Source organism: Mirounga angustirostris, unplaced genomic scaffold, assembly GCF_029215605.1.
Source record: "Mirounga angustirostris isolate CCGP_5_RB_7025 unplaced genomic scaffold, mMirAng1.0.hap1 SCAF_6, whole genome shotgun sequence".
Classification (NCBI taxonomy): domain Eukaryota; kingdom Metazoa; phylum Chordata; class Mammalia; order Carnivora; family Phocidae; genus Mirounga; species Mirounga angustirostris.
Window position 1 is genome coordinate 48,963,294 of NW_026991714.1, and position 26,833 is coordinate 48,990,126.

A 26,833-nucleotide genomic window follows, 5' to 3' on the forward strand; every position below is an offset into this window, starting at 1 on the left:
CAACTCTGGTACATTGTCCTGCAGGCAACTCAACTTACCATGGCCACCTGAACTTTCCTTTCCACACAAAACCTGCTTCTTCCAGTAAAAGACAGTTCAGTCTTGATCAGGGACATGACCAGGCCAGAGCTGTGTAAATTCAATTACCCTCTAAATCTCATTTATTCTGCTTCTTTGTTCTGTCTTGGATCTGATGCCCACCCCCTGCTCACATTTGTCTTTCCTCCAGAGCTTTAGTTTGGCTTGCATTGACTTTAACAAGGAAGATGTTGGCAACTGCATTTTAAGGCTCACTCTGCCTTCAGTCTGGCACTCCCCAAACCATTCTCTACATGGTGCCTTGTGCGATTTTTTAAAATGCTCTTCATAGTATTTAGCAAAAATTCCAGATCTTCGTGATTCATTCCCAGCTTGGCCATACGGACTCCTTTCTCCCATTCCCCTGAATGTGCATTAGCCTCTAGTCTGATTGAATATGGTGGGTCACCAGAGCCTGCCCAACTGAACATCCCCTCCATGCCTTTGTACTTACCGATTCCTCTTCTGGAATCATAACCATGCCCCAATTCACCCTGGTTAGTGCTAATTATCCAGCAAGGTTCAGTGAGCGTTTCTACCTCAGGAAGCCTTGCCTGAGTTAGCTATCCTTCCCAGATGACCTATTAATTTTTGTAACAATTATCACATTTTATTAAAGTGATTCATTCACTTTATTTGCCTTTCCAGTATGTGGTGAAAATCTAAGAAACAGAATTATGTCTTATTTCTGTATCCCTAATGCCTACAACAGCATGGCACATAATTGTTATTCAATAACTGCTACTGAATGAATGAATTGTGGACAGACGGCTGCCTGAAGCTCCAGGTTGATATTCTATTATTTCAATCAACTCAAGGAGAAACACACTTCTTTCTCAGTAGTCCAAGTGTAAGTTCAGAGAGGATGCTTCTTGGACATGTCCCTGGGCATGGGCTAACTGCTGAATTAATCACTGTGGTCAGGGAGCTGTGAGACTCTTACTGTCCAGGTATGAATTTTGTGTTGATTCTTAGAAGGGGGGGTGGGGGGGTCAGTCCTATATGTGCTATATAAACTGAGAGGGGGCAGGGAAGTTCATCAGAGGTTAGGATGCTGGGGAGGCAGACATAACAATGTTCACCATCGTGTGTGCAAACAGTGTAGGTACTGGGGAGAGCTAGGGAGACCGTCTGCTCCACGTGGCTGGCTAAGGCAGCTAGGACAGTCTCTTCAGTCTCAGCTCTTACCACTGCTGTCTTAGTCTGCTCGAGCTGCTATGACATATTCCACAGTCTGGCTGGATTATTAACAATGGAAAATTACTCCTCACAGTTTTGGAGGCTGGGAAATCTAAGATCAAGTTGCTGGCAGATTCAGTGTGTCTGGTGAGGTCTGCTTCCTGGTTCATAGATAACCTGTGTCCTTGTGTCTCTCCATGAACTGTGTCCTCACTTGGCAGAAGGGGCGAAGGAGCTTGCTGGGGCTCCTCTTAGAAGAGTACTCATCCCTTTCAAGAGAGCTCTATCCAATGACCTAATCACCTCAAAGGCTCTATCTCCTAACACCATCACACTGGGGATTCGATTTCAACATACAAATTGTGGGGGGACGCAGACACAGTCTTCAGCAACTTCTTTTTGTGCCTGAGGCTCCAACCACACTGCACATAAAACCCAGTGATCTTATGCTGAATACACAGGCCCTCCTTTACGTCTGAGCCCTTGTCATAGGCAGCTTTCAGTGGGGAACACGTTCTCTCTTGCTCTCTTGCTCTCCTTCCCCTCCTTCTAGGCTAATGTACTCAGTTTCTCACCCATTTCTTGGTTATTAAATAGGAGCAGGGACTTTTGGGGATCCTCTTGCTTTATCAGAGAAAGTATGTAGAGTCAGCTTACATAGGAGAAAATATTTTAATTACAACAAATAATGAATTAATATTTGTCTAACATATTATTTGTTGAATGAAGGAAATAATTTTATTTATTTATTTATTTATTTATTTATTTATTTATCAGAGTGAGTGAGAGAGAGAGAGGGGCAGTGAGAGAGGGAACACAAGCAGGGGGAGTGGGAGAAGGAGAAGCAGGCTTCCTGCCGAGCAGGGAGCCCGATGCGGGGCTCGATCCCAGGACCCTGGAACCATGACCTGAGCCGAAGGCAGTCACTTAACCACTGAGCCACCCAGGCGTCCCTGGAAATAATTTTTTTATAATTTTATTTTATTATGTTATGTTAGTCACCGTACATTACATCATTAGTTTTTGATGCAGTGTTCCATGATTCATTGTTTGCCTATAACACCCAGTGCTCCATGCAGAACATGCCCTCTTTAATACCCATCACCAGGCTAACCCATCCCCTCACCCCCCCTCCCCTCTAGAACCCTCAGTTTGTTTGTCAGTGTCCATAGTCTCTCATGGTTCGTCTCCCCTTTGATCCCCCCCCTTCATTTTCCCCTTCCTACTATCTTCTTCTTCTTTTTTAACATATAATGTATTATTTGTTTCAGAGGTGCAGGTCTGTGATTCAACAGTCTTACACAATTCACAGCGCTCACCATAGCACATACCCTCCCCAATGTCTGTCACCCAGCCACCCCGTCCCTCCCACCCCCACCACTCCAGCAACCCTCAGTTTGTTTCCTAAGATTAAGAGTCTCTTATGGTTTGTCTCCCTCTCTGGTTTCATCTTGTTTCATTTTTGGAAATAATTTTTTTTTCACTCCAGGGGTAAGGCTATATACTCCAGTCAGTTTCACTTAATGACATCATTCATTCAATAAATGACATTCAGACCAGCACCAGGTCATGGTGGCATAATGTCAATGTCATACAAAGTATTGTATCTTTAGTGAGAAAGGAAATATTCTCGGGAAGCTTGTACAGAAACCACATCGCAGAAGCAATGTCGGGAAAGGCAGTAAGTAATTACTCAGCATGCCAAGAATCTCTAACATTCGTTTATGGGATCCTCCCAGAAAATAATGAACTTTGGCCATCTCCCTTGTGATACCTGCAGACATCCATGCTTAGAAAAGAAACTTCTCCATCATCTTGACATGCCCTTCAATGTCCTCCAGAAAATGAAGTTTGAACTTTGATTTTTGGCATCATAAGTGGCTCCTATGGAAGTTGCCCTGATGTGCTAAATTCAGCATTAGAACAGCGCTCCTGGGGATCTTTGAATAAGTGACTACTTATTCCAAACTGAGAGAACAGGGATGTGAATGCCACTAAAATCCGTGTGTGTACAGGCATAGGCCATTTCTGTCCATGGAACAGTGGGCAGAGGAGGAGAACCAGCAAAGGATTGTGCACCTTTATTGACCAAAAAGGGGACAAGGAGAAAATACAGAAATTAATCTGTGTTCTTATTTTTATGATTATATATATGCATATATACACATATATATATATATCTCGGGTTGAATGAACCTATTTACACTGACTGATAGCTTTGAAGATTGTAATTATTGTATTCTCATGGAATAGCTTTCTAAATAATTGCATTTTTTGCATTAAATGTGCCACATGGCTATTCCTAACAAGTATGCTTTTCTGAACAAAGCTTTTTTTCTTTTTAAAGATTTTTATTTATTTATTTGAGAGAGAGAGAACGATAGAGAGAGAGCATGGGAGGGAGGAGGGTCAGAGGGAGAAGCAGACTCCCTGCCGAGCAGGGAGCCCCATGCGGGACTCGATCCTGGGACTCCAGGATCATGACCTGAGCCGAAGGCAGTCACTTCACCAACTGAGCCACCCAGTGCTCCATGAACAAAGCTTTGACTGGAAGTCCTGTGGTTGATTTTTCCTCCACTTGATGACATACTGACACTGTGTGAATTTGGTGAAATCTCTTACCCTTTCTGGTCTTGCTTTTATTGTCCCTAAATTGACGAACTTTCATTACCACTGGGTAATGAAAACAATGAGCCAAGGATGGGCATAGATGGGGAAGACAAGCTATGAATGTAATGGATAATTATGATGAGAGAGAGGGCAGAATAAAAACGGAAACCAGTAACCTCAGATTAGATTCTAAGCCAATAATAAGGGACAGCTAGGATAAAAACTAGATATGAACTGCAATGATGAATGCTCAGTAAGAACAAATACCTGAACAGCCCAGAAGCTAATTCTACTGCTGTGCTCTTTTAAATAGCAACGTTCACAACAAGCATTTGTCGAACACTTGCTACATGTAGGTGCTATGCTAAGAGATTTTCCTAGGTCATGCATGGATTTATTCAACTATTAATCGAGCACCTATGAACAGTACATTATCTCACTTATCCTACAACAACCTTGTGAAGATATCTGTTATTATACTATCATTTAACACATGAGGATGCTTAGCCTGAGAGGCTAACTAACTGGCTTGAAGTCTCCCAGCTAGTCATAGAGATATTGGGACTCAAATCCAATTCTGACTGCCAAGCCTGAGCTCTTAACCGCTGTTCGGCACCATACTCATGAGCTGTGCATGCAGTTTAGCTTGTCACACCTTTAACAGAATGTAAGGAACCTAAAAGAGGAAAGGCAAAGATTTTTTGAAAACCCACTTCCCCCATTTAACAGGCACCTTGGTGTTTGTCCTTGTATCATTTCATTTCACCCACATTACAGCCCTGTGGGGGTACTTTCTAGATTTCATGTCATTTTAAAGATGAGGAAACTGGGTCTCCTAGATATTGAGTGACACATGGCTGGGAAATGGCATAATTAAAACGAAATCCAAATTTCAATTCCTATTTTCTTTCCCCTGGGCCTTTGCTACTCAAAATGATTGAGGGAAGGACATTTTATAAGGAAATATCAACGTGATGGGAAGGAGAAGGCTGCTGAGGGCCATAATGGCTGCTTTCGCCTATTCAAAGAGTTAAACGAGAGTTTGAGTCACACGTGTGTTAGACAGGAAGGGCATCTTTTTTTTTTTCTTTTAAGATTTTATTTATTCATTTGAGACAGAGAGATACAGAGAATGAGAACATGAGCAGTGGGAGAGGCAGAGGGAGAGGGAGAAGCGGGCTCCTCGCTGAGTCAGGAGCCCGATGCGGGGCTCAATCCCAGGACCCTGGGATCATGGCCTGAGCCGAAGGCAGATGCTTAACCATCTGAGCCACCCAGGAGCCCCAGGAAGGGCATCTTGACTCTAAAATATTGGGGCATGTTTCTGTAAGGAGCCTGAGGACCCACCTTCACTGGAGAGACAACACATCCTGCCCCAGGTAAACTGAGAGAGAGTCCCTGGGCTCCTGGGTCTCTCTGGTGTTTTATGCAACAGAGAATCTGAGTCCAGCAGGGGAGCTTGGAATGCCAGGGGTCTGCAGATGCGAAGAGCTGAATGTGAGTGAGGACTTCGCCTGATTCTCCCTGGCTTAGATATTGCTTCACCTGCAGGGATGGATGCTTTCTAGAGATTCTTTCCAGCTCATCAGTTAGGTGTCTGAATGTTTGCTCTTGTTCAGAATGAGTCTCTTACACATTTCTAGCAAATGGCAGGAGTGATCTGGGGGGTGCAGGGTACGTGGGTGTGAATGTGTGAGTGCATGTGGGTGTCTATTTGTCCCATTGCAAGTATGAAATTTCTTTGAAGTCTCATGCTTCATAGTAAAAAATTAATGCAGATTTGAATTGTATTCCTTAATACTCAATAATACCATATTTGCATTTGTTTAAAATTAAAATACATTTAAAAATTGCTTATACATTAAAACTGGTGCCTATTCTGTGGCATCCTGCACATCCTTCCTGGGGCTGCAGGTACTTTGGTGTGAGAAACACTGGGCTGTACTTTGTCGGAGTTTCTAATTCTGATGATCTTACCTTAATCCATTCTTTTTTTTTTTAAGATTTTATTTATTTATTTGACAGAGAGAGGCACAGGGAGAGAGGGAACTTAAGCAGGGGGAGTGGGAGAGGGAGAAGCTTCCCGCCCAGCAGGGAGCCTGACGCGGGGCTCGATCCCAGGACCCCGGGATCATGACCTGAGCCGAAGGCGGACACTTAACGACTGAGCCACCCAGGGGCCCCTACCTTAATCCATTCTTTTTGTCCTATGTAGTATTTGACATAATTTCCCCTGATCTCCTGGCTCAGTGGGGGGTGGGCGAGCACTGGATTAAGAACCTGTGGATTTCCCAGCAATAATGGATACTCAATTAATCCCTTCCTGATGACTTGGGCACACACAGTTCCTAGGCACTTTATAGCTTTTCCACGGAAATAACAGTTAACAGCTATTGAGCATTTACTATACCTCAAACACTTTGGAAGTGTTAATCTAATTAGACCCTTATAATAACGCTGTGAGGTCACTTCTCTTCTTGTCCCCATCTTACAGATGACGACAAGGAGACGCAGAGTAACTTGCCAGTTCACTCAGCCAGCAGATCGTGAAGCGGGAGCTGAGATTCACTCCGAGGCAGGCTTATTCTGGGGCCGCTGGGATAAGTTGTCCTGCTCCTCTGAGGAATTTATGTCCTATCAGCCTCGCTGGCTCAGAGAATGCTCTGAGGATATGACAGCCCTTTATGTTGTGCGGTGGCTGTGTGAGTCACCTCAGCCCGTTGGCACTTGATGTGAGGTCAGAAGTCACAGCAGCATCTAGATGCCACCCACTCATAAAATGGGGGGTGGTAAAGTGAGGGGAAGGTGGGCCACCTCTGCCAGCCCGGGTCTGCTAGGGAAGAATGGAGTCATTCTTTTTCTTGAGTGATGTGCTTCTGCCAAGAGCTAAGAAGTAGGATGCAGGGAGGGCGGGCTTGCAGGCAGCCAGGTAGGTGGCATTTAAAGGACTGTGCATACACAGTGTTCCTCGGTCCTGGAGGAAATCTACTCTGTGCCCAAACGTCCACTTCTCAGAGCCACAGTCCCAGGGTTGGCAGGTGGCTGATGGTGCCTGTCCCAGCCTAATTGTCTCTGGCCCTCAGACCATGTTTTCCTGGCACACTTCTCCCTGTTAACTGGAACTGCTGACTGGCACACATGCTCTGCTTCTTGCCCGGCACCCGGCTTGCCTGGAGGAAGGGGTCAAAGCCTTGGTGGCCAATGACTGGCCGAGCCCATGAGCCCCAGATCTCCAAGGCTGGCTCCTAGTGGTGGCTTTGCTGGAGTCAAGAGGCTGCTCTGCCCTAAACCTTCACCCCTTGACTCATTCTTCGAGTCAGAGAAAGGCGATGCTTGCTCAAACGTGGTTGGAAATGCAGGTGTGGATGTTATCCAGTCATGCCCACTGTGACTAAGAGGTTTGTTTGTTTGTTTGTTTTTTTAATTGTGATTTAATGTTCTTCCCCCCCCACCATCCCCTTGGAGCATGTCTCTTAGATATATGTAGGGACCTCAGTTTAACAAGGTGTGCAGATAATTTGCATCTGTTTCTGTCTCGTCTCCACATGCCATCCCTTTAGCCACTCTCTGGTCAGTCCCCTGAACTTACTGCCTCAACATTTTCTTTTCCTTTCTCTAGAAACTCCATGTCAAAGTTTGGTTCTATGCTCAGGAAGTGAAAACTACTGGCTAGAATCAGACGGTTAGACTGCTGCTGTCAGTGCGAGGTGTCCGCTCATCTATAAATGAAATCTTTGCTGAGCCTGTGTCGCATGTCAGGCACCGTGCTGTGCATGGTGGGCGGGTGTAGCGTGGAACGAAGCGCAGCTGGGCAGGCTGCCCGTGGAGCTTCAAGTTCATCTAGGTCTCCGGTAACAGCTGCATTTCCAACCCGCTTGTTCCTCTGAGCACACGTTCGTGAGAAAGCCCATTCCCACCTTCCACGCAGGCTGATCCAAACCCTCATTATCAAGTCCCTTACCAAATGCTCCCCAATCTCTAGCCAGTGGAACTTGGCAGTTTATTCCACGGAGAATTCTCCATAGCTGGTGCCCATCTGTGCTCAGCTCCACCTCCCTATCCCTTTCTTAAAGAAGAGGTGTCCTTCCTCTTAGCTGGGTTCACTTTTTGCTCCTATACTCCGCATCCCATATAACCAGCCTCTTTGGGGATTTACTCCTTCTGTAACTGTTTCTTTTCTGTATCTCCATGGGCATCAGCATGGAACTCTCTTTCGTCTTGTCCACACTAGCCTGGTTCTTCCAAACTGAGCGTCCCGTAGCAGCCCCAGCGATTGCCCCTGTTCTTCACACCCAGGCTTCTAGATGGAGGGACTTTCCCAGCAGTCTCCTTTTCCTTACCTTCCATTCTCTGCATAAGTGACTTCTTCTTCTTTTTTTTTTTTTTCAAGATTTTATTTATTTATTTATTTGAGAGAGAATGAGAGACAGAGAGCACGAGAGGGAAGAGGGCAGAGGGAGAAGCAGACCCCCCGCCGAGCAGGGAGCCCGATGCGGGACTCGATCCTGGGACTCCAGGATCATGACCTGAGCCGAAGGCAGTCGCTTAATCAACTGAGCCACCCAGGCGCCCTGCATAAGTGACTTCTGTGCTGAATTCCTCACTCCCTTGGCCATCGTTTGGTCAGGTTATGATCATCAAATCTCCTGGTTGCTGAATCCACTGATGTGGAGAACACTTCCCGCTGGTTGCCTTTCTCAACATTTCCAGAAGTTTGGTGTTACTGAGCACGCTCCTGTTTTAGGAGCCATCAGCTCCCCTGGCTCCCAAGACACTATCCACCCCTGGCTCTCTGCCTATCTTCCCGGCCCCTCCCTGTTCTCCTTCATGGGCTCCTCTTCTGTATCCAGCTCTTAGATGTCAGCGTTCCTCACTGGGACCTGTCTTCTAATTCCCAGCATTTTTTAGGCAACGCTACCCATGCCTGTGGCTTCAGTCACCCTGTTTCCCTCCTCAGACCTTTGTCTTGAGCTCTAGATTCTTAGCGTCTACTTCTTCTTTTTTTTTTTTTTTAAAGATTTTATTTATTTATTCATGAGAGACAGAGAGAAACAGAGGGAGAAGCAGGCTCCCAAGGAGCGGGAAGCCCGATGCGGGACTCGATCCCAGGACCCTGGGATCATGACCTGAGCCGAAGGCAGACGCTTAACCATCTGAGCCACCCAGGCGCCCAGCGTCTACTACTTCTTGACCACTCTTACCGCTGCCCACAGACCCCTCAGTTAGCAAATCCAACACAGGAGGTATCTCCCCCGCCAAAGTGGCTCCTCTTCCAAGATTATTATTCCCACCCCCCCCACAAAGGCAGCATGGTCCCCTCTCGACAGCCTGGAAACTTGGCATTGTTTTCCATTTCTCTTTCTTAATTTTCTGCATTCAACAGAGTATCATTTCATGTCAATTCTGTTTTATAAACAAAAATACATATATATGTACGTATGTTACACACACACACACACACACAGCCTGTGTGTATATATATATTATTTCTCCCCTCTTCTCCATGTCTGAATGTCTACTGCTCCACTGGACTGAAAGCTTCTACAGGGCAGGGATTATACCTTATTTATCTTTATCTCCTATGCATATGACAATGCTGGGCATATAGTGGATGTTTAATAAACATCTGTTTAGTGAATGAATGACTTCTGGAATCTTCTTTCCAGAAGAGCAGGCTGAGCACAGTTAAGCAATCTTGGACACTTTGGGGAGTTACTGCCCCATTTTAGCATAATTGTTGCATATGGGTGCATAATCGTTGCTGACATGACAATGACACTTTTGGCTTGAATACTGATTAAAAATAATGTCAGTTGATTTTTTTTCTTTAAAAATAACATGTTTATTGCGGAAGAGCTAGGAAATATGGACAAGGAAGAAGAGAAAAATAAAATCATCCACAATCCCGTGACCCAGACAAATAATTGCTGTTAACTTATTGACATAGGACCTCTCAGTCTGTTTTCTAAATTTTTATTTTTAGTAAAGGAATGGGGTCAAGCCTGGGGCACGTCTCAGCTGGTGGGTTGTCCCTTGCAAGAGTAAGCAGTCATCTATTCACATCTATCAGCACTAGTCCGGTGGGGAGAGATTAACAGCGTTACTAGCAGCGATGATACTTTTGTTAGACAGGTGTCAAATCAGGGTAGTTACTCCTATGTGAAGCAAGACTTTCATCAGTGGCCTGGCATTTGGAAAGGGGAACAGAGATTGGGAAAGGAAATTCACATCAATTAGCAAGCGGCCCGGGTTCCAATTCCAGTGGATAGTTAGAATGAAGAGCAGGAGTCAGACATAAGGACAGGACACCTGGGGAAGGGGATAATGTGAAAACTGTAGCTGTTCCAGCATGAGGAAACCTATGGGATCATGCAAGGGCATTGCCACCAGGACTTGGGGTGACGGGACTAATTTTAGCCCACCTCCTGGTGGGGACAAGCTGCTAATGTACTGTCAAGCTGGGAAGATTTGGTTAGAAACCAGGAGGAAATGAGCTGCTAGGTTAAAAGATTTAGTAACTGTAGGTATGTGGGGCTGGGAAAGGCAGAGATTGATAAATCCCAAACCTTTGAAGTGGTGAGATTCCACCACTATTTATTTCATTCCATGACCCATATAACTGTTGTATGCCATATGTCAGTATGAAATAATTAAAGCTAATTAAAATTAATTTTGGTTGGTGAGTGTTTGAAGAGTTTCATAATAACTCTTGAGATAATTAGAGATGCTTTGGGATGTCACAAAAACAGCATTTGGAATAACTGGGCTAGATATTTAAACGAGAGATGTGCAATGAAAGCTAGTAACAGAATGATAATTCTGTAGTTGGAAGAACACTGAATCAGGAAGGAGGACTTTGGGGTGTCCTCAGTATGCTGCTAAACTGGCCCTCTGAAATCAACAACAACAACCTGGCTTTGTAGCATTTGGGAGTTTCTGTGTAAATTCTCCCACCATGGTGGATTCCAGATTAGCGGTAGTTTAACTACTGGCTCACACCATTCCTGAATGTTCTTAAATCGGCTCTTGGAAGCCCGGCGCAAGGTAACTCCAGCATACCACCGTAATCCTGACTGAGCCAGTTAGCTTTGCGGTCTTGGGTAAATCACTTCACTTCTCAGGATCTTAGTTTTATCATCAACAAAGTGAAGTCACTAGAATAACCTCAAGGTCCCGCCCAGAGTTAACATTCCAGGATTGTAGCTAGCTGGTGCTCAGGGCAGGACCAGCACCATGTCATAAGCCAGAAGAGTTACATCAGATTTTCAGGAATATTATTGTGATATACTGGAAAACATAATTGGATACCTGGGTCTGGGTCATAATCAGCCCTCTTCTGATTCCTGCTGCTAATGTGTGTGTCCTTCTCTAGTACCTCTTCTCAGGAGGATTAAAGAAGCCAATGGCTTACCAGTGGAGTAAGAAACCATTCCTGCGGTCAGAGAATTCTACACCCAGCTGCCAGGCCCTAGGAGTCAGCTGGGGGTCTGAGACAAAGTCTTATAGTTTAGGTATGTTACCTTCTCTGACCATGAGACCCACCCAAGCTGGTCTTCCCTGAACTAGTAGCAACATGAGAGGTTAACTTGTTTCTGCTTTTTGAAGTCAAGGACTGTGTCTTTCATAGTTACCTGTCTCAAGTCCTGGCAGGTAATAGGCCCTCAGGAAGTGTTTGTTGAAAGAATGTGTGATTTGGGCCCTTTTAGAGCAAATTCTGAATTCTATTTATTTTCCCCCCACCTTTATTGAGATATAATTGAAATATAACATTATGCGAGCTTAAGGTGTTTAACACGATGATTTGCTGAATTTTAAAACAGTGATTCAAAAGTGGACATAAGCTTCTCTATGTTTGCCTGAAGAAATGCATTTTTAAAATGCAAACGATGATTTTCTTTTTGTAATAGAAAACTTCTCAGTGCCTTCAGTGCAATATCGGGCATTTGCCTCCCATCTGCTGCCACAACCAGAACCCAACAGAGAGAAACACGAATGAGAAAACCCCGAACCAGACAAACCAGGTGGTTACCACCCAGCAGTGAGGGCTCTGCCTGCCTCCACCAGTGGAATTAGCTCATCTTTTTTGAAAGGAAAAGCATCCTACTTATTTATAGAGCATATGTATTTCTATATCATGTGCCAATTTACTAACATCCAATCCTCATAATGACTCTCAGAAGCTAAGTACTGTTACTCCTTTTTTATTTTACTTTTTAAAAGATTTTATTTATTTATTTGAGAGAGAGAGAGAGAGATCATGCGGGGGAGGGGCAACGGAAGGGGGAGAAGCAGACTCCCTGCTGAGCAGGGAGCCTGATACAAAGCTCCATCCCAGGACCCTGAGACAAAGACCTGAGCCAAAAGCAGACGTTTAACTGACTGAGCCACCCAGGCGCCCCTCTTATTCATCTTTGAGAGAGAAGGAAGCGGACTCCGAGGTTGAGCACTAGAACCCGCAGTGGCCGTGAGTCAACACCCCACAGGTGGTGCGCTTCTCCCCAGGCCAGGCTGCCTCAGGCTTTCTGCATTTCCTCTCCCTGCTGTCTCTGTTCCTTGTTTGCTCTGGGATTTGGATGCCAGCGACAAGGGCTCAGCCCATGACCGGGCAAATAGATGCACCAGCCTCCGGCGGGGTTCTGAGCAAATGCGCCAGGTCAGGCCTGTCCCAGACTAAAGTAGTGGGGCTGGACTTCGCCCTAGTGAATCAGCTCCGTGGAGGCTGGGCGGTTGCAACAGGCACCTGACGGGCTGGAGATCTGAAGGCCAGGTAAGTCTCAGTAGATGTGGCACCTGGACTTTGACATTCCCCAAGAGGAGAGAGACGCTCTTGGGCCTGGAGAGTGCTGGAGGAAGCGGCGCTGGAGGAAGGGGGGAAGCCACCCAGCAGGTGTGTGGGGACGCTAGCCCCCTTGCTCCCTTTCTCTTGGCTGTGCTGTACTGTCAGATTAGGAAAAGCAATTTCACCCTTGCTGGGGCCTGGGAGGGTCACTTACGTGAATGCAAAAATGTGGCTTGTCACCGTAGATGCGAGGTCTCCACTTTGAGAATCGTGGGTGCTTTTCATTTGGGGTCCTTAATAACCTGAGGCCTAACCTATGGGAGTTGATATGTCAGCAACAGAATGATGTGATTTCAGCCAAGGGATCGGGTATTGTGCCTTTGAGACTGAAGAAGGGCTGTCTAGTGAAAATATCTGGGGACAAGGCAAAAGAGCCTTTCTTCTTGTTGAGCTTACTTGCGTCCAAATGGTATTAAGTTCCACGGACCTTCAGGAAAGACCCATGTGCCCTTTCACTGTGTTGGGGCATTTGGCTTTTGCTGGGATTCGCTGGAAAAGGCTTGTAATGCACCTGGCTATTTTCAAGGGAGGGGGCTGACACAGGAAGGAAGGTACAAGTTTTTCTGAGCTGTAATTGATCTTGAGGTGGAAGGCACTTCTCTTCTCCTATGTTCTGCTTACAGCTTTGGCTCATAGCTTCATAGCTGTGGACCCTGGCCCCGTGGCATTCAAGCACAGTGATATCTTGATATCAACATATACCCTTTGACCTTTTGTTCTGATACAATTTTTTTTATGTTAGACTGGGAGTTTCAGGAGTGAGAGCAAGTTAACTGTATTTGATCAGAATCTTTCAACCTAAAACAGTTCCCAAGAGAGAAAAAACATGGGGTCTGACTGAGCTAATATATTCTCCTGAGGTAGGAGAATCCCCAAGTTTTCCCTCTGAAGGCAACTGGCAGTAGGTGCCCCTCTGTGATATGGAGCAGAGGAACTTGGAAGACGATATGTCTTCAGAGCTATTTCTCATGTTGAAGAATAAGTGGGGAAAATTAATTTGATGCTGGGAGACTTCCAGATTTAAAAATTTCCAGCCGGGAAGATCATGGAGATATGGCTGGCTAGCGGGTCATGAGAGCAATCCCAAACTTGATTCCCTTGGAGGAGGGGCAGCCAGGGCCACATTATAGAGCCTTGTTCTTCTAAGAGGTTAAGGATTCAGAAAAGATGTCTCTTGAGGTCAATTTAAGCTTCTTTTTGTTTAGGAAATGTCTTCCTCCATTCATACTGCCCTAATCTTAGCTCTGATAACATCAACTACTGTTACAACCAACAATTACCATATACCAGGCAGTGTGTTGGGCGCTTTTCATAAGTTATCACCGACTCTGACAATATCCCTGCAAAGCCAGTCCTTCTGGTCCCCATTCTATTTCTCAAGGAAACTGAGGCTTGAAAAAATTAGTGAATAAGTGGCAGAGTTAAGATTTAAACTCTGGCTAAGCTCTCAGCTCACCTGTTTCTCTGAGAGCCGAGGGCCTCCGCAGTAATTGTTGAAGGAATAATTGCTGGTGGGATAAATGAACAAACACGTATTTAATTAGAATACTTTGATAGTGTTTTAGAGCTTTATCTCTGTTTGTTCTCTGTCTCCCCTGCCTCCCACATCTATTGTTGCTCCAAATATATATATATGTATATTTTTTTTTAAAAAAAGATTTTATTTATTTATTTGAGAGAGAGAGACTGAGAGAGAGAGCACATGAGAGGGGGGAGGGTCGGGAGGGTCAGAGGGAGAAGCAGACCCCCTGCCGAGCAGGGAGCCCGATGCGGGACTCGATCCAGGGACTCGATCCAGGGACTCGATCCAGGGACTCGATCCAGGGACTCCAGGATCATGACCTGAGCCGAAGGCAGTCGCTTAACCAACTGAGCCACCCAGGCGCCCCACTCCAAATATATTTTTTAATTTTTAATGCAACACCAGTATAATTGTCTAGCCTGTTATTTCATGTATCTGCTTGACATTTTTTCCCAGATATCTCTATATTAGTATCTGTGTGTTTTGTTTTAGATAAAAGATTTGAGGACCGTAGGTGCTTTTTTCGCAAAACCTAATCAGTCATCACGTTTGGATATAAGCCTAAAATGGTGACCTTTTTATTTTATTTTTTCGTCTGCAGGAAGAGAAAATAACTACACAACCGATTAAAAACACGAGAGTAATTCTGAGGGTCAGGGATGGAATTTTGGGCTCCCCAGTGGCCACGGCAGCCATGGGGGAGGCCCACAGCACCAGCAAAGGATCCAAGCCGAGGGCTTCGGAGAGATGGAATTCATCGGCCCGTTCCTCACTCTTGGCACAATGGAGAGAGGTACCACGGGAGCCCCCCGTCACAGCAGGACCCCAGGACAGACCACCAGCAGCCCTGTTATGTGTCCAGGCCTGGGGAAAGGCATCATCAGCCTGTGTCCAGGGTTGACTATTATGAAGGTGGTTATCCCAGTCAGTTGTATTCAAGGTATGGTTCTAGAGCTTGGAATTCACCCAACTCCTAAGTGCTTCTGAATAGACTATTCCTTTCCTTCTTCCTTTTCTTTTTATTCCTGCTCTTTTTCTTTTATTTCCTCCTCTACCCGATTACATTGACTTCGCCAAACACTTTCCTCTCCCGCATTGGAGTTATGTGACGGAAAATAGTATTTCTCTCCTCTATGTCCCCTCGTGGGGCTTCTTGAAGAGGCTATGACAATGTGACTGGGTGTTGGGGCCCGGGCAGAGGGTAGAAAGAATGGTGGATTCAAGGCAGCAGATGAGCCCCTCTTACTCTGGGATTGCAAAAGGTAATATTTGTAGATTTCGGAAAAGTTTGTCCTAGAAATTCCTATAAAAAGTTCTTAGCATTGTGAGCGTTGACACCACCAGAACCAAGAAGAGACCCTGTGCCTAGAACAGAACTTAGGGTGTGATAGACACACAGAACACATATGTATTGGACGAATGCATGGAACATTTTAGAAAATGAAATCAACCTCAGAGAAAGCAGGTCTAGGGTTGCAGGCTCCCAGTTCAGAACGAAGAGGTATCAGTGAGGTGATTCTAGGAGAATCTGGAATTCCTACTCCCGAATTCTAATTGACAGCAGAAGATTTAATATTTTATGGAATATTTGAAGCCATCTGTGTTCCACTTTGGCTTTTCCAGGTGGGATATTCACCTGCCTACAGATTTAGGGTTGAAATAATGACAGTTACTGGAAAGCATTTGCTCCTATTAAATACTAAAGAATTAGTAATTGATAAAAAGACTAACAGCATGATATTCCTTTCCCCAATCTTTTTTTTTTAATATATATATATATTTTACAGATTTTATTTATTTATTTGACAGAGAGAGACACAGCGAGAGAGGGAATACAAGCAGGGGGAGTGGGAGAGGGAGAAGCAGGCTTCCCACTGAGCAGGGAGCCCGATGCGGGGCTCGATCCCAGGACCCTGGGACCATGACCTGAGCCGAAGGCAGACGCTTAACGACTGAGCCACCCACGCGCCCCTCCCCAATCTTTTTGTATTGAATTCTCAAAGGAAAGTATGTTAAGGGCAGAGGCAATAAAGGCAATCAGATTTAAGAGAGTCCAATGTGACTTCTTCATCTCGTTTCCATCTGTATGTAATATGCGTGGGAATTACAGTGGTGTATCGGGTACCTACACAGTCATCTGAGGAAGGGGCATTCTAAGATAACATCAGGGCAGGGTAGGGGCGCCTGGATGGCTCAGCTCAGTCAGTTGAGCATCCTACTCCTGATTTCGGCTCAGGGCGTGGTCTTGGAGTTGTGAGATCAAGCCCTGCATCGGGCTCCGTGATCAGCACAGAGTCTGCTTCTCCATCTCCCTCTGCTCCTCCCCCTGCTCACTCTTTTGCTCTCTCTCTCTCTCTCAAATAAATAAATAAATAAATAAATAAATAAATAAATAAAATCTTTTAAAAAATCAGGGCAGGGTTTTCTAAGATAACATCGTGTATTGTTGGATGTATTTGAAGAGTAGGAGGAATCACGGGGAAGGAGAGTGAGACACTTGGCTATGGTTTTGCTATAAAAATCCCAACCTTGTTCTGAAACAAAGGCCCTACTTCTGCTCTGATTCTGCATCTTCTGTTTATAGGATCTAGAATTAACTGTGGTTTTAAAGCGGGTTCTAGACTGAGGTCACAGTTTTGTCCTGTGAAGTTGTCCAGTCCTCCACTGGTTTCTCTTTACCATCTCATCCTTGACTGGCTGGCCTTCTTTGCGGTATTTTAGGCCAGGCATGGAGGATCTGTATCGGAGCTATCATTCTTCAACCCTAAGGGAAGAATATGCTTATGGAAATTATTACTACCATGGACACCCGCAGCAGCTGCAGGAAGAAAGAGGTATGGAATAATCTCCACGGAGCCTTTGGGATGGTACAGCTGATCTGGTAGGCAGGGCCTGCTCAGAGCCTCACCTTGGCTATCCCGCTCCGCTGAGGTAGAGCCCCTGTCCTCATCTGCTTCTTTCTTGGCCAGATGAGGCCACAACAGGTCACAGCAAAGACACTACTGCTAGATGTCTTGAGAAGAGACTGAAAGGAGCCATTTTTCTTGTACGTGTCGGTGATAGTACTGAACCTACCATTACGTTACCAGGATTATGGATAGTTCACACTTCAACCCCATTTTTTCTTCTGCTCCTCCTATAGCCAAGATTATAGTCTCTGACCAAGTAACAGTGAAGTCATTTCTTCTTTTTAAATTTAAATTCAATTAGCCAACATAGAGTACATCATTAGTTTTAGATGTAGTGTTCAATAATTCATCAGTTGCATATAACACCCAGTGCTTCTCACATCACGTGCCATCCTTAATGCCCATCACCCAGTTACCCCATCCCCCTACCTACCTCCCCTCCGAAACCCTCAGTTTGTTTCCCAGAGTCAAGAGTCTCTCATGGTTTGTCTCCCTCTCTGATTTCTTCCCATTCAGTTTTCCTTCACTTCCCCTTTCATTCTCTGCACTATTTCTTATATTCCACATATAAGTGAAACCATATGATAATTTTCTTTCTCTGATTGACTTACTTTGCTTAACATAACCCCTTCCAGTTCCATCCATGTCGATGTAAACGGTAGGTATTCATCCTTTCTGTTGGCTGAGTAATATTTCATTGTATATATGAACCACATCTTCATAATCCATTCATCTGTCAATGGACATCTTGGCTCCTTCCACAGTTTGGCTATTGTGGACATTGCTGCTATGAACACTGGGGTGCAGGTGCCCCTTCGTTTCACTACATCTGTATCTTTGGGGTAAATACCCGGTAATGCAATTGCTGGGTCATAGGGTAGCTCTATTTTTAACTAGTGAAATCAGTTCTTAGCAATGCGGTTGTCCAGTGTGGCTGGGCTGTGATGAGTCTGACCATCATCGACCTTGAGGGTGGCAGATATGCACCAACAGGAATTTATACCCATTACTGATACTAAGGTTCTAGGGATGTGCTGTTGGCAGCTTCTGACCTGCCAGCCAAGGGAAATCTGTTTCAACACTGAACACACACACACACACACACACACACACGATCTCCATGCTTATACAATTGTATTGAGCCATGCTCATTGGTTCAGGGAGGACTGAGAGGTGTCTTGTTGGCCTCCATCATTAGCTCTCACTTCTCTAGCGTATCCAATTTGGCAAATACGTTTTCATACCTATGGTGCTCCAGTAACTCAGCTTCACAGCTCGAGGCTGGGAGGCCTGATCTTTTAGGAGTAGGAAGTGACCTGCCTTCATTTTTGTTTTCTCTGAGGGTGCAGTGCCAAGGGGAGAGAGTCCCTATATCTGGCAGGAAGATCACCGAGATCAGAAGTACCGCAGTGAGTGGCATCACGACAACCAGAGTCCTCTGTAAGTGTGAAAGGGGAGGCCAGCTCAACATGGTGCGGCCAAACTCAGGCTATGTGAGGCAAGTCTTATGGCGTCTGGTGCTTGTCTCTATCTTCAGAACCCTGTCTGCTTCTGTTCTGGCCATAGGGATGTGGAGTAGCCCAGGGTGACCCAGGCCAGCTTTCAGTGGAGTCTTAACTTTGACAGGCGGCTCCCAAACGTGGGGTCATCTGAGTCCTGGTGAGGTTACTTGAGGTCCACCCCACAGGAGGGCCTTAATTCTATGTTGGCCTCAGAGCAGAGGTGCCCTTGCAGAAGTTGTCGGAATTGGGTCCTGGCCGAAGCTGGGGCATTTCTCCTCTGCCCACTCCTGTGCCCCGAGAATGGGATGTGCCCTGGGGTAAGGTGGGCAGAAAAGAGCCTTTTGCACAAGCACCTGCCCCGATGACCTTAGGCCTAGTGCCTTTACCTTGTCTGCCCAACTCGCCAACCCAGCTGCTCTGATTTAAGTCAGTCCAGGATGACTGGCTGTAGGGACCAGCCCCTTTCCACAGGGTTTGGGGTGACTTCTAGTAACTGCACTGTGGAACCCACGAGCTCCTGTTTTTCTCGTATTCATAGATCAGGGGAGCAAAGGGAGGACAGCCCTTTTCCCTGTGGCACTCAGGACAGCCTGATGCTGCCCACACTTTGCAGCCCAAGGGCCTCCGTGGAGAGCAGCTCAGGTTTGCTAGCTTACCCAGGACCCCCCTTACCTGCTGCCGTCATTTTGCTGCAGATCCAAGAGTCAGAACCCTTATAAAGACAGCGCTGCTTCTAACACTGGACAGGAGCGGCCTGAGGACCTAGTTCCGGAGAGGCTGCCACCTGGAACCCAGAAGAATAAGGTAATCTGAAGTGATGTGGGGGCTGTGGGCTGTGACAGTCACAACCGACACTGAATCAGTGGCAGGGCGGGGCCTTTGGGAGGGGGTTGTCCAGCGGCCAGCAGTCTGAGGAGTCCCATCCTCCCCTCTTTGCAGAGCCTCCCCTCAGACCTCCACCTTTTCCTGCCGCCCTGTTTCAATCTTATGGGTCTGGGGCCCCGATCTGGCCCTTTTGCATTTTTGTCAAATTGACTGGAGCAGGAAATGTCACCCAAGTCGCTGCGAGCTGCGGGGCAAGAGGAGAGACTTGCCAGTACCCCAGGGGATGGGCAATTTGGTTTACCTGGGAAGCGGGGTGTTGCTAGAATCTTTTAATTCAGTTCTGAAAAGCAGAGCTTGCAACCTGTCTGGACTCTTAGAACTGGGTATACCAGTGGGGCCACAAAATGGAGTTCTTAAATTTTTAAAAATAAACTTTTAATTTTATTTATTTTATTTTATTTTTTAAAGATTTATTTATTTGACAGAGAGAGACACAGCAAGAGAGGGAACACAAGGAGGGGGAGTGGGAGAGGGAGAAGCAGGCCTCCCGCTGAGCAGGGAGCCCAATGTGGGGCTCGATCCCAGGACCCAGGGATCATGACCTGAGCTGAAGGCAGACGCTTAATGACTGAGCCACCCAGGCGCCCCTAAACTTAATTTTAGAATAATTTTAGATTTATGGGAAAGTGGCAAAGATACTGCAGAGACAAGCTCTTGATTTTTGACAGTCTTATATTAATTTTGTTTCCATGATGCAATCTGTCTGCTTTTTTTTTTTAAGATTTTATTTATTTATTTGAGACAGAGAGAAGAGAGAGAGAGAGCATGAGCAGGGGGAGGGGCAGAGGGAGAGGGAGAAGCCCCGGGATCGTGACCTGAGCCAAAGGCAGACGCTTAACTGACTGAGCCACCCAGGCGCCCTGAGATCTGTTTGCTTTTGAGAACATTTTCTTCTGTAAACCTAATGCTCAACAGGGCAGGGCACACACTGTGCAATATATGCCGACAGGAACAACAGCCACACACAAGAACAGCCCTTTACAGTGTGCAAAGGGCTTTTGCATCTATTTTTTTTATCCTCCTGGGTTGTAAGTTCCATGAATTTCTTGTACACCTGTATCCCCGGGGAAAGCGCAGAGCCTGGAGCATAGCAGGTGCTCATTCAGTAGCTGGTGAATGAATGACTGAGGAAGTACTTGAACTCTACAGGGCAGATATGATTATATTACAGATGAGGGTGCTGAGCTCAGACAGCCTAAGTCATTCATCTAAGGTCACAGCAGGTGTTGAAAAAGCTGGGATCTGAAGATTTATTTATTTTATTTTTAAGTAATCTCTACACCCACTGTGAGGCTCGAACCCACAACCCCAAGATCAAGAGTCACATGCTCTACCGACTGAGCCAGCCATGTGCCCCGCCCAACAAAGCTAGGATTTGAATTCAGGTCCCCTGGCCTCAGGGCCTACACCCTTTCCACTAGGCCATCGTTCATTTTTTTCACAAACACCTGTTGATTAAACGAGCACTTCTTTTCCTTGCGACACATCCACATTTGATGTATTTATTTGAAAGTTTTGATTTTGCTGCTTTGAAGGAACATGTGGGTAGGACCATCTCTCTGAAAGCGCTTTTGGGTCTTCCCCTGTGTTTTCATTACCGGTAACTTCCAGCCACCACTGGCCGACGAGTCCAACCTTCTGCAGCAGCACGAATCTGGTCTCAGCTCCAGCGCCTACGAGCTCAGCCAGTACATCGGCGATGCGTCTGAGATGTATGAGCCCAGGGCACCAGCAGCTTGGAGTCCAGTTCAGGCCGGTGGGTACTGAGGTGACCTAAGGAATGGGTGAAGTCTGATGAGAAGAGGGCCGGGTGGCAACCTCTGGGAAAGTCACCCTCCCTCCATCCTTCCAAGAGTGGCTCACTGCCTGCCTCAACCACGCGTGGTGGTCTCCTGGGCAGAGGCGCCATTCTGGCTCCATTTCTCACCTTTTCTCTTGTCCTGGAGATTGCATCAGAGCTGATTCTTGGAAGGGAACCCTGCTTCTAGCCATCAGGGTCAGGCTGGGAGAGGAGGCACCGGAGATACTTTGATGTAACAGGTGCAGAAAGTGAAGACCAGAGTCAGTTTGGTAATGCAATGGCAGGCATACAAAACATAGCATGATTGTTTTGCTTGGAGGTAGGAGACGGGTCATGAGTACGGGGGCCACGAGAGTCAGAGTCCCCAGCCTCTCGCCATCAGGGGGAGTCTGGGCCTGGTGCTTTCCCATTTGGACCAAACCATCGAATCCCCACCTTATACTCTGACATATTCTGAGAGGCTTAATTCTGACTTGGAGCACATGCTTCTTCTAATTACTTATCTTGGCCCAGGTGGGATTTGGATAGAAGCATGTCTGTGGTGTCCTTCTGCGGTAAAGACAAGCAGTCGCAGGAATGCTAACAGGGTGCCCCTGTGTCTGTTGGTCAGGGGATGTCTCGGCAGCTGGTCCCAAGGAGCCCATGAAGTTCTACATCCCTCATGTGCCAGTGAGTTTTGGGCCAGGAGGCCAGCTGGTGTGTGTGGGTCCCAGGTCTCCCAGGGATGGACAAACAGCCCTTGTGGAACTGCACAGCATGGAGGTAAACGAGATTCTGTGTCCCAGGAAGCTGGCAGGCTGCTTTCTGTTTCCCTCTGCCTGAGCCTGGGCATGTCTGGGAATGGGGTGCTCTTGGGGGGTAGGGGGCCATGCACTCCATGGATGGGGGCATGTCTTGGGAAGGAAAGGGTAGGGATCTTCTCTCAAAGAAGTGAGGCTAGATTTATGTTTCTCCTCAGATGCTGTTGGCTCCCTTTCAGCAACTGGAGAACTCACTTTTGTCCTCCTGTGTCCCCCACAAGGCACTGAGCCACATCCCAGGACGGCAGCCATGGGTTCTGATATTGGACTTGACTGACGGGGGCCTTGGGTGGACATAGTCTCAAACGCCAAATCTGATTTTTCGTTCCAGGTTATTCTTAATTACTCCGAGGAACAAGAGGAGCTGAGGACTTTCTCAGGACCCCTAATCAGGTAAATTATCTTAAGAGCTGCCAAGTGAGGGTTTTTGAACCTACAAAATCTGCCTGCCCAGATCAGCATTTTGGGGATTTGTTTGGCTTCCTTGAAAGAAAATGTCTATCCCGCGTGGAGTAGAATACTCTGTGCAACAAGATAGAGACAAATGTGGCCTGAGCCATTTTGACAAGCAATTTGATAGTTGAAGGGCCGAGAGAAAAATTAAGATTAAAGATCGAAAACAGTTCTATTTTGCAGGAGCTACACGGTAGGAGGTTTTAGCATTCTGAGAACTTAATAGGTACTGGTAGAAAAGTGGAGCACAGCCTGGGAAATCACAGACAAGTGGTTTAGAGTGGGAAAAAAATTCTTGCCTTTTTTCTGGAGAGAAATAGCATGGTTCCTGTTGAGTTTCTGGATAGTGTGCACGTCTGCCCTCTGCAGGATTGAGCTAGAACTTCTTTTAAATTCCTAGTCCTGTTTCTGATAAATATTCAGGACACTCTTGCTGTGGAGAGAGTCCTGGCTGGAGTCAGAGGACCCCGGTCCTTGGTCCCTGCATCCTACTAACTAGAGGTCCCATGGCGGACAGGTCAGTTAGTCCTCTCTGAGCTTCAGTTTGCTGTTTAGGAAATGAGATAACACCACTGTGCCTGCTTTAAGTGTAGGGAAGCCCTGTATATATCATCACTACCATATAAACTTATTCTTATCCTGAAGCTTCTGCCACCAAGAAAAGCCCATAGTATTTTTTTAAAAGAATTTATTTGTTTATTTGAGAGAGAGAGAGTGAGAGAGCAGGAGAGAGAACACAAGCCAGGTTCGGGTGGGGGAAGAGGCAGAGGGAGAAGCAGACTCCCCACTGAGCAGGGATTCCCGAGGCAGGACTTGATCCCAGAACCCTGGGATCATGACCTGAGCTGAAGGCAAACACTTAACCGACTGAGCCACCCAGGTGCCCCAAGCCCATAGTATTTTGACAGTTCCTTCAAGTAAAGGTGAGCAACGAATCTATTTCTGCACACAGGTATACGGATGTGGGGTAGATTGCCGAGCTAGGTGTGTGGACGCTAGGGGGCTGGTCCCAATTTGACTGATATTATTGAATGACCTTGACCAAACAATATTTGCCCATTTATTGATTACTTAGTATATGCTACAAAATTTCCTAATTCCTTTTATATGGAGGTAGTTTTTTTCTCATTATCCCTATTTTAGGGGAAAAAGCAGAGGTTCAGACAGGATAAGAACCTTGTATAAGCTGAGAAGTGGCAGGCTGGATTTAAACCCAGGGTTGTCTGACTCCAAAGTCTGTGCTCTTGCTTGCTGTCCCATGCAGTCCCTGGGCCTCAGTTTCTTCATCTGTAAAATGGAGAGGGTATACGAAGAATCTCTGAGGTCCCTTCCTGTTCTACAAGGAAACTACAGACTCAGTACTCCAGCCCTGGGTTATCTGGCTTCTCTCTCAGTCCCCCCACCCTCTGCTGGCATCCTCATAATGCAGAAGGAGCCCGTGGTCCTGTGCAGAGAAAGAGTCTGCCCCTCATTCTTTGCTCCCTGAAATCTCTCCATAGGGAAGATGTACACAAGGTGAACATCATGACATTTTGCCAGCACAAAGCAGCTCAGAGCCTAAAATCTGAGACAGAGAGGAGCAGAGACTCAGCTCTACTGTGGCAATTGTTGGTTCTCCTTTGTCGGCAGAACGGGGTAAAGTATTATCGCTCTGGTGGGTGGGCAGGTGCAGGCTGGATTGAAATTGAAGTCTTTCTGGGATAGAGAAGATTCGGCTTATGGCATGATTGTAAAAGATAACGTTAAAGAAGCAATGAATGGCCCACAGGGGGAAAAATTGCTCAGGTGTCAACCCCATTTGCTAACCATAATCTTTTCCCTGCCCTTCTCCACTGGCCTGGGGTTATCGTACAGTTCTTGGGTCACTGTACCAACCACATAATACACCTGTAAGAGTGTGCATAGTTCTGGTAATCTCTGTGGCTCCCGATAGGCAGAAAGTACCTGAGAGTGAAGCTGAAGTTTGAAATACAACAATCCAAGAAAGGAAGGTCTTGTGTTTGCATGTCCTCCTCCTCATGGAGAAGGCAGGTGCTCTGGTGCTGGTACTGTGAGCACAAGGACAATAGGATTCTCCCTCAGGCTGACCCTCTTTGCCTTGTAGTCCATGGTGGGGTCTGACATCGCGGAACTACTGATGCAAGATTGCAAGAAGCTGGAGAAGTACAAGAGACAGCCGCCGGTGGCCAACCTCATCAACCTGACGGATGAGGACTGGCCGGTGCTGAGCTCAGGGACCCCGAACCTGCTCACCGGGGAGATTCCCCCCAGCGTGGAGACACCTGCACAGATCGTAGAGAAATTCACTAAACTGCTCTACTACGGAAGGAAGAAGGCAAGTGTGGCCCCTCCATGCTGGTTTTTAAAAAATAACCACACCCCCACCCCCAATTATATGAGTAATATATATTCATTTTTTGGCACTTAAGACGTTCAGTAAGGTACAAAGAAAAAAATTATATAGTCTTATCATTAAAAGATAACATCTTTTGGGCCGCCTGGGTGGCTCAGTCGGTTAGGCATCTGACTTCAGCTCAGGTCATGATCTCAGCATCCTGGATTGAGCCCTGTATCAAGCCCCGCATCGGGCTCCACAGAGAAAGACATGTATCATATGACCTCACTGATATGAGGAATTCTTAATCTCAGGAAACCAGCTGAGGGTTGCTGGAGTGGTGGAAAGTGGGAGAGATGGGATGGCTGGGTGATAGACACTGGGGGGGGGGGTATGGGCTATGGTGAGTGCTGTGAATTGTGTAAGAGTGTTGAATCACAGATCTGTACCTCTGAAACAAATAATACATTATATGTTAAGAAAAAAAAAAAGAAGATATAGCAGGAGGGGAAGAATGAAGGGGGGAAATCAGAGGGGGAGAAGAACCATGAGAGACGATGGACTCTGAAAAACAAACTGAGGGTTCTAGAGGGGAGGGGGGTGGGGGGGATGGGTTAGCCTGGTGATGGGTATTAAAGAGGGCACGTTCTGCATGGAGCACTGGGTGTTGTGCACAAACAATGAATCAAAAACTAATGATGTAATGTATGGTGATTAACATAACATAATAATAATAAAAAAGATAAAAACAAAGAGAAAACAAGAAAAACAAAACAACAACAACAAAAAGGTTCTTCACATATACACTAAATTAGTTTCCAGAAAATTTGTTTACAGATGATGTCCCCACCAGCTATATCTAACGTTTGCCTACCAATATTGGATACTTTAACAGATGAAGTGATGTCTTGTTTATTGTTTGATATGTAAATTAGACAATTTTAATCTTTATATTATTTATTCAAAAAAATTTTAATTGAGGTATTTGACAAAATTATAGGATATTTAACATGTACAACATGATGATTTGATATACAAATATTACAAATACATTGTGAAAGGATCCTCCCCATGGAGTTAATTAATAACATTCATCACCTCACATACTTACCTATTTTTTTATGCCTTGTTTAATTTTGAAGTTGAACTCACACAAATAAAGATTTATTTATTTATTTATTTGTCAGAAAAAGAAAGAGAGAGAGAGCACGAACAGGTGAAGAGGCAGGCAGAGGGAGAACCAGGCTCCCCACTGAGTAGGGATTCCGATGCGGGACTCGATCCCAGGACCCTGGGATCATGACCTGAGCCAAAGGCAGACACTTAGCCAACTGAGCCACCAAGGCATCCCTCACATTTTACAAAAGTCTTAAAGGAAACGTAAATATTTGAATATATGACGGAAATCAATTTGAATCAATATGATTCAAAACTCAAAAGCTAAACGGGATATAGTGGGGAAAATGATGCCCCCATCCTCTCGGCCACTGAATTGTTATCTCTGAAATATCCAGAGATATTTTCTGCATAATTATTTTCTCCATTTTTAACAGCTTACTATATACCATTTCTTTTCTTTTTTTTTTTAAGGTTTTAAGTAATCTCTACACCCAACATGGGGCTCGAACTCACAACCCCAAGATCACGAGTCTAAAGCTCTACAGCCAGGCACCCTCTATCTACCATTTCTTCACTTTTTTTAAAGATTTTATTTATTTATTCATGAGAGACAGAGAGAGAGAGAGAGGCAGAGGCAGAGGGAGAAGCAGGGTCCCTGCAGAGCAGGGAGCCCGATGCGGGACTCGATCCCAGGACGCTGGGATCATGACCTGAGCCGAAGGCAGACGCTCAACTGACTGAGCCACCCAGGCATCCCCACTTTTTTTCATTTAACAAAATACCTTAGAAAACACTCTATAT

General features: G+C 45.9%; 1 protein-coding gene across 7 annotated transcripts in view; it reads left to right on the forward strand.

Moving 5' to 3' along the window:
- Positions 1 to 26,833, forward strand: part of SEC16B (SEC16 homolog B, endoplasmic reticulum export factor) — a 102,792-nt gene that overhangs the window by 48,391 nt on the left and 27,568 nt on the right. For 6 of the 7 annotated variants that reach the window (XM_064594273.1, XM_064594277.1, XM_064594275.1 and 3 more), the window contains 9 exons: positions 14,830 to 15,168; positions 16,950 to 17,062; positions 18,487 to 18,577; positions 19,335 to 19,443; positions 21,136 to 21,280; positions 21,936 to 22,087; positions 22,457 to 22,518; positions 24,078 to 24,213; positions 24,683 to 24,917. In XM_064594273.1, coding sequence (XP_064450343.1) covers positions 14,888 to 15,168; positions 16,950 to 17,062; positions 18,487 to 18,577; positions 19,335 to 19,443; positions 21,136 to 21,280; positions 21,936 to 22,087; positions 22,457 to 22,518; positions 24,078 to 24,213; positions 24,683 to 24,917 — 1,324 coding nt within the window. In that variant the 5' untranslated portion in view covers positions 14,830 to 14,887. Of the gene's footprint in view, positions 1 to 14,829; positions 15,169 to 16,949; positions 17,063 to 18,479; positions 18,578 to 19,334; positions 19,444 to 21,135; positions 21,281 to 21,935; positions 22,088 to 22,456; positions 22,519 to 24,077; positions 24,214 to 24,682; positions 24,918 to 26,833 lie in introns of those variants that run through there. The other variant, XM_054508032.2, reaches the window with a different exon arrangement.